At 41.9% G+C, this 11,373-nt stretch overlaps 1 protein-coding gene across 1 annotated transcript; it reads left to right on the top strand.

Moving 5' to 3' along the window:
• The first annotated feature begins 3,598 nt into the window (after window positions 1-3,598).
• LOC139347167 (uncharacterized) lies at window positions 3,599-7,867 on the top strand. The gene is made up of 17 exons (XM_070986655.1): window positions 3,599-3,691; window positions 3,840-3,953; window positions 4,047-4,116; window positions 4,335-4,438; window positions 4,530-4,802; window positions 4,970-5,063; window positions 5,220-5,287; window positions 5,422-5,640; window positions 5,749-5,814; window positions 5,924-6,052; window positions 6,242-6,319; window positions 6,447-6,527; window positions 6,823-6,900; window positions 6,997-7,074; window positions 7,156-7,239; window positions 7,462-7,548; window positions 7,859-7,867. Exons 1-17 carry the CDS (start codon window positions 3,599-3,601, stop codon window positions 7,865-7,867), a joined length of 1,725 nt encoding a protein of 574 aa, XP_070842756.1.
• The last annotated feature ends 3,506 nt before the right edge of the window (window positions 7,868-11,373 follow it).

An 11,373-nucleotide genomic window follows, 5' to 3' on the forward strand; every position in this document is an offset into this window, starting at 1 on the left:
CATAAGGTCCAATACAAATCAAAAACAGGAGAAACAGAAACCAACCATGTTTTTAACTCGCTGTAAAATCCGTAATTTTGACCCCAGCGAAAAAACAAAGTGATCAGCTTGTAGAGCAAAGCCTTGTGGCTCTGACGGTGAAAAAATTTTGGCAATAGGACTTTCGGTCTTCGTGTGAGAAGCGTTTGTTCGAGGGGTGCGCAGAGGCGAAATTCAGACATTTCTGTGTCTGCTCCTCATTGACTCCAATCAAATGCATGTGTGTCCGCACCTGTGTCTGAGTGGGTGACATCATTGATCAGGCCACCTCAAGTTTCCGTGGCAACCTCTGAGCCTCAGTACTTCTCTCAGCACTCCTCTCCCACTCACACACACACACACACACACACACACACACACACACACACACACACACACACACACACACACACACGTAGCTTTAGCTGCAGCTGTGCAGCTCAGTCAAATGATCAGTTCTCCATTAAGCTCTGTAGTGACATGCTAACCAGCCACAGCCAAGCTACCTACTGAACACTTAACTACAAACAGCTGAATACATATTCTGTGTTTTTTGTTGTTAGGGATGCAGTGCTGAGCTGTCTGTGTTCTGTGCTTCGCACAGAACACAGACAGAAAGCACAGAACACTACGCACAGAACATTGACCTCAGTAATTAAGGTCAGCGACCTCAGTAGTTAAGAAAGCACAGAACATGACGCACATAATATTGACCTCAGTCGTTAAGGTCAGCGACCTCAGTAGTTAAGAAAGCGCAGAACATGACGCACATAATATTGACCTCAGTCGTTAAGGTCAGTGACCTCAGTACCTCAGTATTTTAACACTTAATTACACTTAATTACAAATAGCACTTTGTAATATTATAAACACTTAACTACAAACAGCTGAATACATATTCTGTGTTTTTTGTTGTTAGGGATGCAGTGCTGAGCTGTGTGTGTTCTGTGCTTTGCACAGAAATCACAGAACACGGACAGAAAGCACAGAACACTGACCTTAGTAGTTAAGGTAAGTGACCTAAGTAGTTAACTACCAATAGTGGAATACATAGTCTGAGTGTTTGGTTTTTTTTTTTTTTTCAGGCACTCTCAGCAGGGCTTGTTCAAAATCAAGACGAAATCAGGAATCAGGAAAACTTTTTGTCATTGCAACAATGTTCCATTGTAAATTGAAATAAGGCTCAGTTAAAGAATAATGAAAAATATATAAAATATGTAAGAAAAATATACAATAAATAGTTACCTTAAAAAAGAATGACGAAACAAAAACAATAAGACCAGAACTAATATAAACTACTCACAAAAATCACAGTCACTCAGTTATACTTTCAAAAATTCTTATTGCACATAATGGAGTATCGAATTGAAGTAAGAAAATAGTACTGCACATATGTGTTGTTATTGCACAGGTTCCAGGTGAACATCATGGATCTCTGAGATTTTGGCCTGCCTCTGCTTGGGCTGTGGGGCTGCCATCACTGGCAACCTCTCAAGTTACTATGGCAACCTCTGACCTCCGGTTACAGGTACACAGGTGAGAGTAATTGATGGATTAGGGAGTCTGATATTTGATTTCTATGTGTTTTATCAACGATTTCAATGACACGACAACAATTTAAACACATTTCTATAGTTTCTGTCCAGTTTTAATTACTGAATTGTTGGCAGTTTCTCTGTGTAAATTACTTCACAGACTGAGAGAAACAGTGGGAGAGAGAAATGCAACACAGACAGACAGACAGACAGACAGACAGACAGACAGACAGACAAGGTGACAAACTACATTATACTGTATATTTGTGCATATATACGTCACTCAACCCCCTTAACTGAGTCTGAAAGTCATGAAAGTTATTTTTTGTTTTGCCTTTATTGATACGGACGGATAAGAATGAGAGGAAAGGGGAGGTGCATAGTTACTGCGCTATGCATTTGCCCGTAATTACAGCGCAGCGTGTTGGCCACTTCTCCAAAGCGCAGCGCCTTAATTACGCGACTATCCGGACGCCCGTGAGAGTCTCTGTCGCCATGAGTGATCGTGTGCGTGTCGTTGTGTGCGCTTTACAGTTTGTGTGTATGTGCGTTGCCTGCTGCGCTTGCATGTGTGTATGTCGGCTGTGAGAGTGTGTGTGTGTGTCTTTGTGCGCGTGTTAGAATGTGTGTGTGTGTGTGTGTGTGTGCGCGCGCGGACATGCGCGTGTGTCTGTCTGTGCGCCGTAGCAACAGTGTGTGTGCGCGCATGTACGCGTCTCTGTTTCCGTGACAACAAGATATCAGTCATCTGGTTTGAAAATAAATATCGGCTGTTCACGTGTTCACGTAGCTCGCGAATTATTTTTGCCTGACAACAATGTCGTAAGGAAATATCAGTCATCTGATTTGACAGTAAATCGAGCATACGGATCAGGAGGACTCTGATTGGACCCTTTTTTTTGGACTGGATATAAAACTACTCGTCTCTCGTCGACTCGCCCCCTTTGGTCTCATCAGAGGTAAGAATACGTGTCTGTTGTCTCTTCAATTGTGGTAGCTAATAAGCGCTAGCATGCATAAACCGTTAGCAAAAATGATATTGCTGAAGCTAGAGTCATTACTGTTTTATGATTTTGGGTAAGAATAGGTTAAATTTTGACAGTCAGTCCGTTTTTGTACAAGAATATAAGCTGAGCTAAAAGCTAATGGCTTTAACTGTGCCTTTTTCAAACAAACACTTTAAGCCAAGTTAAAAGTTATTCATATATCTGTCTGTGTAACTACATAAAAATGGATTTAAACATTTACAGTCTGTTCGTTTTTATACAAGAATATCAAGTTGAGCTAAAAGCTAATGCCTCGAACTGTGCCTAAATACTTTAAGCTAAGTTAAAATCTATCTATCTATCTATCTATCTATCTATCTATCTATCTATCTATCTATCTATCTATCTATCTATCTATCTGTAAGTTAATAGCTTTATTTTAATTGAGAGTATATGTTTTATAGTGTTATAGGTATTCTCTGTCCTGGGGAAAAAAATATTTTACTGATAAATGGCAGCAGGCACTGCTCTGTGCTCTCTCACACACTAACACACACACACCATGAAAAGTAATGTCTATTATGCTGTTAGCTTGTTGCTAACACTGACTGAAAGTCACTGAAGGAAATTTATATTTTTATTGTAGTTTCTCTTTGATCGTGATCGAAGTTCTTCTGAGCGCTTGTCTTCATCGTCTTCATCGTCGTCAGGATTCCCGGAGCAGCTTCATCACATCACACACAACATCATCACACATTTCTTCCTCACACTTTACATACATTACATAGAGATATCTTAGATTAGATTACTTTAGATTAGATACTTAGATTACTTTAGATTAGACACTTTAGTTTAGATAAGGTAGGTTTAGGTTTAGATTTAGGTTAGGTTTAGGTTATTTAGATAGGTCAGACTAGATCTGTTTACATCGTAGATTAACAAAAATTACAGAAGATTAATATTTTTCTACTTAGCTTACTTTACAAATTACTTTGAATTTATTAATTTTTGGGAAGTAGTTTTTTTTTTCTTTTTTGTCTGAAAGTTTACTCCAGCAGGATGCCGAGGAAGGGAAGGCGTTCGACGGCGGCGAAGCTGCGATGGAGGAAGCTCAGCCTGGAGGAGCTGAGTCCATCCAGTCCCCCCCTGGAGGTACTTACACAGTAGATAAGCTTCCCTGTTATAATGACAACTGTTAGCATGAAAATAACTGTTGAAATGTCATCACTTTCTTCTTAACTGGTGAGTTAGTATTTAACTACCATGACTTGAATTTATTTGGTGTTTTATCTTTTATTAGACTGTCCAGACGGTGTCCCCCCCAGCTGGAGAGTCCAGAGAGCCCAACCCGCCAAGAAGAGGGTCAAGGACCAGGGAGACCCACCCCCCTTGCTCCCGAGCTCCAGTGAGCAACGTATGTTCCTACCACAACCCTCACACACATACACATGATTTCTATACTGAGACATTGTCTGAGGTTAAAAGTGTTTATTTTATCTGTCATCAGTTGGTTGGATCGTCACCCCCAACCAGACCGTTCTGGAGCCCGGATGATGTGCGTGCCGATTTTCGTGCACGTGAGTATCCACCTTCTCTATCCTTAAATGATCGATAAATAAATTAGTGATTAATTAATTATGTATTTATTTTTGGTATATTGAGAGTTTTTAAACTGGTTTTCTTACCTGTGCTTTTTTGAACTCATAGAAAAGAATGGCTGTTGTCAAGACATTTGTTGGTTGGATTTCCTGCATTATTTTTTTACCTTTTATCTGTTTTGTCTTTTTATAAACAGGCCGCGGTACTGGTTACCGCCACCGGGTGCAGAGATGGCCAATTTCCCCCTTCACCGGGCACAGCCACAAATTGGTCATCCCACCTGAGTCTCCTGACAAGAAGGTATGATTATTGTCCAGTTTAGAAAGGAAGTACTTGATTTTGAGAGGAATTAAAGATTTTCATGCTAAAGAAATTATCTTTGTTGTTGCAGTTTGTTCTGATTGTCGGAGACTCCCATCTACGAGCCGTTGTAGATGGTTTGGTCGCGATGCCAGAGGGAAGCTTTTCCTTTGGTGTCATGTCGACCCCGGGGGCCTCTGCCTCTCAGCTGCGGACCGAGGTGCTACACGCTGTGGTTCCTCGGATCCCTGAGGCAGTTTGTGTGCTGGCTCCCAGCAACAACCTGACCGCCAGCAGGACCATCGACGAGGCAGCCGTCGATTACGCTAAGCTCCTCACTGCTGTGAGGAGCCGCTGGCCGAAGGTATGCTTTGTTTTATCTCTTGCTTGTTCTGGATTCTTATTGGTTTAAGTATAGTGACTACTGTAATTAGATTAAATGTATGAGATTTTTTAGGATAATGCGTATTTATTGTGACATGCGTATGATTTTGAATGAAAATCATAACAATCGTGTTTTGTTTTCCACAGGTTTTTGTGGCTGACTTCCCTCCCCGCCTGACTGTCGAGGAGTCTTACCAGGACCTCCTTCGACAGGAATACCACCGGGTGGCAGCTCGTATGGGTATGTAAAAAAATATCATCTTTGGTGAGAAAAAATAGTAGAAGAGGATAAAACTGAAAAGAAATGTAATTAAAATATATGTTAAGATATATTATGAATTAAAAGTCATTAATACATATATGGACACTATAATGACTGTTATTTAAATACTTTTAGGTGTGAGGTACTTCTCCACTGTGGAGCACTTCCCCCGTACGCGCCTGGAGCTGTGGAGCAGAGATGGTGTAAGTAGAATATCTGTGTCTGAAATAAAAAAATCTAATTTGCATGTCTTGTGTCTTGATATGAAATGCTCAGTGGAGCTACTTTTTTTGAGTCAAAGTTTGTCTGCAAATGGACACCTAACGTCATTTTGCAGGTCCATTTGAGCGATCGTGAGGGGATGGGGATCCTCGTGCAGTTGCTGTGGTCCGCTACAAAGCAGCAACTGGAGACACCATCTCCAACGCCACGGGTCTCTCCCAGGCCTTCACAACCACTTAGGAAAGTCTCTCCTAAGCTGGTAGTGAGGGGAGAGGTCCCTGCTCCACCGTCCCCTGACCCCTTTGAGTGGAGGCTTGCTGGTCAGGGCGGCAAGGTAATTATTACAGTTTAATGTGTTAGTACATTTTTCTGAAGCGATTCAGAAGTAATTTAAAAGCATCTATTTGTTTAATCCAATATGACTCTGCTTTTTTCATTCCAGACGAGCCAGCCTGGTGAACCCTCACAGTCCCAGGGTTCAGCCCAGACCAGGATGGCTCAGCAGCTGGTGCGTTATATTGCTATATGCTATTTTTTTGACATGTTCATTGGTTACTATTTAAACTTTTGAACTTACTATTTAAATCTTTATTGTTCTTTGTGTTTTTCTTTCACAGGAGAAGGGGTGCTTCCTTCCACTGAACCCAGTCTGGTTCAGTAGCACAGTCCTGCGTGCTATGGAGGAAGTTTCTCCTTCTGACCTGTCTTGCCTCACGGACTGCAAGCCTCCTCCAAAGTTCAAGAGGGTAAATTGTCTAATAACTATTCTAGGCTGTATTACAAAGTTTCACCTGATTTCTGAACAGTCAGTACTGAGTACATTTTTATAGTAACGGTCACAATACTATTAAAATTATTAATACGTTTTGAGCAGATGTACATAATTGTAACATGATTTAAGTTTAATTGGTGTTGTGTTTTATTTGCTGGTGCAGGTGGCCTCCTCAGCAGCAGCCAGACGCCGTAGGACCACGGACCGACCCCCCCGCAGCCACCGGTCTCCAGTGAATGACGTATGCTAATTTTTACCACAACTGACACACACTCTAAATGTTTACAGATTACAGTGTCTTCACAGAGACGTGACTAATCTGTCTGCTCTGTTTGAGATTTAAAATGTTTGTTCTCATGTGTCAACAGCTGGTTGGATCACCCCCATCCAGGTTGTCCTGGAGTTCGGAGGAGGAGGCCCCTGCCAGCCCAGCTGCTTTGGCTCAGACGGTATGTTTTGTGTTGGGTTTTTTTTCAATGTTTGTCCTTTTTTTTATTTTTTATTTTTTCAATTAAGTTGTCTGCACAGCTCTTCTTCAGCACAAAAGGGTAACTTGTATGTTTGAAATTCTATCTATTGATTTAGACTACGTCGAGACGTGCTTATGTTTTCCAAATGTAGCTGTAATAATACTACCACTAATATTTGGCTTTTGAATGAACTCATTTACATGCCCAGTGAGTGTCTTGTGTAATTATATTGATGTTTAGTAGAAGTGATCTTATGTTTTAATTGGTGTGTCAGATGGCATCCCCCGTGGCAGTGAGACGGTCCAGGACCAAGGATGGACACCCCCCCCGCACCCAAACTTCAGTGAACAACGTGTGTTACTCTCTGCTGTAACAGACACAATCACACATAGCAGTGTGGTCACTGAGACATGTGAAGTTTAATATGTTTATTATCATGTGTCCACAGCTGGTTGGATCACCCCCAGCTAGGTTGTCCTGGAGTTTGGGTGATGCAGCAACCCCCAGCTGTTCACCAGCAGCAAAGGTAAATATTATTCCTCCTGAATAAAGTGTATAGTCTCATCAAAGTCTTCATTTTACTAAATGTTTTGCTCTGTGTTCTCAGATGGCCAGGATTAAGACCCCTTCACCAGCTGGACCATCCTGGACCATAACAGATGCAGCCTGCGACTGTCACTCCCCAGCTAAGGTATTGTCTCCCCTGTGTCTACTGATACACACAGAATGTTTACAGTTCAGTCAGCTATATCTAAATAAAACTGGTTCATTTAAAATATCTGATACCATTACGTTTCTCTGCATTTCACAAATGCCAGGGAATAACTTAAGTTTGAGAGACTTTTCGTGTATCAGCTTGGTGCATTGTCTTGCCTCATGTCTTAATATTCATTGGTATTATGTCTAATTACAGGCTGTGCGGACACCAACTCCTTCATCAACCAGTTGGCCCTGGATCCCTGATGATGCACCCTCCACCTCTCGTTCCCCAGCTAAAGAGGTAAAGACATTTACATATGCTGTTTAATAAAGTGTCTTTGTGTGAGTGTCATTTATAATGAAATGCACAAATAGTCATTAAGGACTGTAAGGACAGAATTAATTAAGAGATAGGTGAATACAGGTGAAATTATTAACAAAACTCAACAAATGGTTTGATATAATTTTATCAACTGCTTTAAGATAAACACAAGTAATGGAATATCAATATGGATCAAATATGGATTAATGTACAAATAATATGTTCTAGTCAAGTATTTATAACAATAATGTGGGTTTAAGATTGTATCATCTCTTTGTCATATGTTCAGCTGACATAGCAAACTTGTTTGAAATTATATTGAATAATTGTTACGTTAAAATTTTGTAATTTGAATAATTTTTAATGCTTATTACTACTAGTAATAATAATAATAATAATAATAATAATAATAATAATGTTAACAGTGATAACAATGATGCTTATAATAGGTAAAAACATGGTAATGATAATACTAATTAAGTAATCCTTTAAAACCTAATTTCAGGTCAGGGTAAGTACTCAACGTGTTGAAACTGTGAGGGCCAGTCATAGTCAGGGTGACAAGAGATACAGACATTTCTCTAGAAATCACCAGTGTTCTTGTATGTCCCTGACTTTTCTGGCTTATGAGAACGAGGGCTGTCAGTTCAACACAACTGCCCTCGACACGGTGCTGGCACAGGGAGACTCACTGTACGTTGGAATCAAACAACAGTTAATACTGGAGAACAGATTCCAAGATAACCATCTGACAGTGGAAGAAATGCCAAAACAAGTCCTGACAGGCAGAAATATGTACAATGTCCACATGGCCGATGTCAGATGTGGTCCCCTGAAAGCCCAAGCACTCAGCCCTGGAAGGCAGCAGTGGTATTTGCCCCTTGCCACACGATTGGAGTGTCTGTCAGGTGAAATTAGGCACGCTTTGATCGTAATAACTCCAGAGGTCATTGCGGTATTCCGTGACAGATCAGGAAGGTACGGAGTCTTTGATTCCCACACCAGAGATGCAGCAGGCTTACCACACCACCGTGGAACTGCAATCATGAAGACCTTCTCTGAAATCAGTGACCTGGCTGACCACCTGCACAAACTGTTTGCAAATCGTGGACCCTCTGCTTCCTATGAGTTTGTGCCTGTTTCATTTGAAGCTGTCGATTCTGGTGAACATTGGCAACAGTCATCAGAAGACAATATCTCCAGGACAGCTGTCGCACTAGCAGCAAAGAGTGTCTCTACTACAAATGCCGCACAAGCAGTAGAGAATGTCTCTATGTCAGCTGTCCCACCAGCAGCAGATCATCTCTCAAAACTGAGTAAGGCCGGACGACGAAAAGCCCGACGGAGAGCAAGTAGGAGCAAAAAGCAGCATGCACCGTGTCATGCACTAAATCGGAGAGCCCAATATGAAAAAAACAAGTATGTAAGCTGTCCAGAATTTAGAATGAAAAGAATTCAAGCACAGAAAATTAAATATGCCCAAGACACTTATTATCGAAGTAAAAAGAAGGAAGAAACCACCCAAAGGTATAAGGTAGACCCTGCTTTTCGGAGCAGACAAAAAAAAAAATTTAAAGAAAAGTACGAGGCGGATCCTGCTTTTAGGGATAAGCAGAAAAAATATATTAAAGAGAAGTATGAGACAAATCCCACTTTTAAGAGTAGACAGAAAAAATATTGTACAGAGAGGTACAAGGTAGATCCTGCTTTTAGGAGCAGAAAGAAAAACAAATTTACAGAGAGGTACAAGGCAAATCCTTGTCTTAGGAGCAATAAGAAAAAATACATGTCTCAGAAGTATAATACGGATACTGAGGCAAGAAAAAATAAGAAAATTTATAGTACAACCAGGTACGCATTCAGCCAGACCTACAGGCAAAAGAAAAAGGCAAATTTTAATAATAGATACCACAATGATCCAGAATTTAGATTGCATTGTATACAGCGTGTTACTCAGCGTAGAATTACCAAATTGGCCACTAATGCTGCCTTCTGCATTCATTACAAGATGCAGAGAGCACTTAGAATTAAAAGAAAATATAGAGAGATTGTAAAGCCCAGCCCCCACCATCCCCAGCCCCTTGTCAACCCTGTCATGGAAGCAGCCATAGCATCCTTCCGTGAACGCATTAGGCACGGCCCCACATATGTTTGTACAGTGTGTAATAGAACATTGTTTCCAAATCAGGTCAAAGTATGCAAGCGAGGAAAATATTGTAAAAATAGCAAAGTGGCAGCAGCATGCTTGACAGGAAACTATGTTCATTTTTGTGACAATGACTGCCCCTCCCCTTGCCCTGTGCCACGAGAGAGACTGCAGGAGTGGATCTGCCACACATGCGACAACCACCTTAGGAGGGGACGCATGCCACCCATTGCAGTAGCAAACCAATTGGAGTTAGCACCCATCCCCCCAGAATTGGCTATACTTAATGTGCTTGAAAGACAGCTTATAGCAAAAATTCTGCCATTTGCAAAAGTTGTCGCTTTGCCGAAAGGCCAACAAAGAGCTGTGCACGGAGCCGTTGTGTGCGTTCCGTCCGAGGTCGAAGCAACCGTGAACAGTCTCCCAAGGCCCAGAGATGAAGCACAGCTACTGCAAGTCAAATTAAAAAGACACATTAAATTCAAAGGCCACCAACACTTTTACACCGTCAATATGAAGAATGTGCTCGCTTCCCTGGCTAAACTCAAACAGCTTCATCCAGAATACAAAGATGTGTCTGTTGACGAGAGTGCCACTTTTGAGAGTCTCCTTGATGATGAGTCAGTGGATCAAAAAGACTCACATCACAACGCTGCAGAAGCTGCGCAGCCAGAGCAGCGCCAAATCCCAGATGAAGATGTGGAGACAGATGTAGATCTAGAAGAGGTGTTCAGCAGCCATAATGAGCCAGACCAGTCAAATGCAGTGGCACAGCAACCCGACGAAGTGGAAGAGGAGGAGGAGCTTAGACCTGGTCTGGCTCTGGACACCTGCATGCAGCCACCAGACATTGCACAGGAAATCCTTTCGTTTGGCAACGGAATCTTCAGTGTTGCTCCTGCCCAAGGAAACAAACCTGTGAGTTTCTTCGCCATACCGAAACTGGAAGCCATGGCCTTTCCTGTGCAATTCCCAACCGGAGAAAACACACTGGATGAAGCCAGAGCCATCTCACTCTCTCCCAGCAAGTATTTCAACTCTAGGCTATTTGCTGCAGACATACGTTTCGCTAGTGACCAAAGTTACCTTTTCTTTGCGCAGTTTGTCACAGAGACACATTTGGCCACCAACAGCATGTCGATTCAAATGCGCAAAGGAAAGTCCAAAACCAGAGACGGTCGACGAATTAACAACCTCATGCTCCAAGACAGAGAGGAGGTAGAAGGACTTATTATGAATCAGGACGCAACTCGATTTATGCAACCCCTCAGAGGCACTCCAGCCTATTGGAACAAAGCACTGAAGGATGTCCACGCCATGGTGAGACAGATTGGCACACCAACATTTTTCCTCACGTTCTCCGCTGCTGAGATGAGATGGCCAGAAGTCATCGAGGTCATCAAGGCTCAGCAAGGTGAAGTAGGGGACTTTTCAGAGCTGGATTGGCTTTCCAAATGCGACATTTTGCGAAGCAACCCCATCACAGTGATGCGTATGTTTGAGAAGAGAGTAGATGCTCTGATGACCGACCTCATCCTCTCACCAGCACAACCCATCGGTGAAGTAGAGGATTATTTTTATCGTGTGGAGTTTCAAGCCAGAGGAAGCCCACACATTCACATGTTAATTTGGATTAAAGATGCCCCTAAATTTGAAGA

Source organism: Chaetodon trifascialis, chromosome 18 (assembly GCF_039877785.1).
Source record: "Chaetodon trifascialis isolate fChaTrf1 chromosome 18, fChaTrf1.hap1, whole genome shotgun sequence".
NCBI lineage: Eukaryota > Metazoa > Chordata > Actinopteri > Chaetodontiformes > Chaetodontidae > Chaetodon > Chaetodon trifascialis.

Coding starts and splice junctions, on each gene's coding strand:
- LOC139347167 (XM_070986655.1), top strand. CDS start 3,599: ATGCCGAGGAAGGGAAGGCGTTCGACGGCGGCGAAGCTGCGATGGAGG. Junction 4,117..4,334: donor GCGTGCCGATTTTCGTGCAC/GTGAGTATCCAC, acceptor TTTTATAAACAG/GCCGCGGTACTGGTTACCGC. Junction 4,803..4,969: donor TGAGGAGCCGCTGGCCGAAG/GTATGCTTTGTT, acceptor TGTTTTCCACAG/GTTTTTGTGGCTGACTTCCC.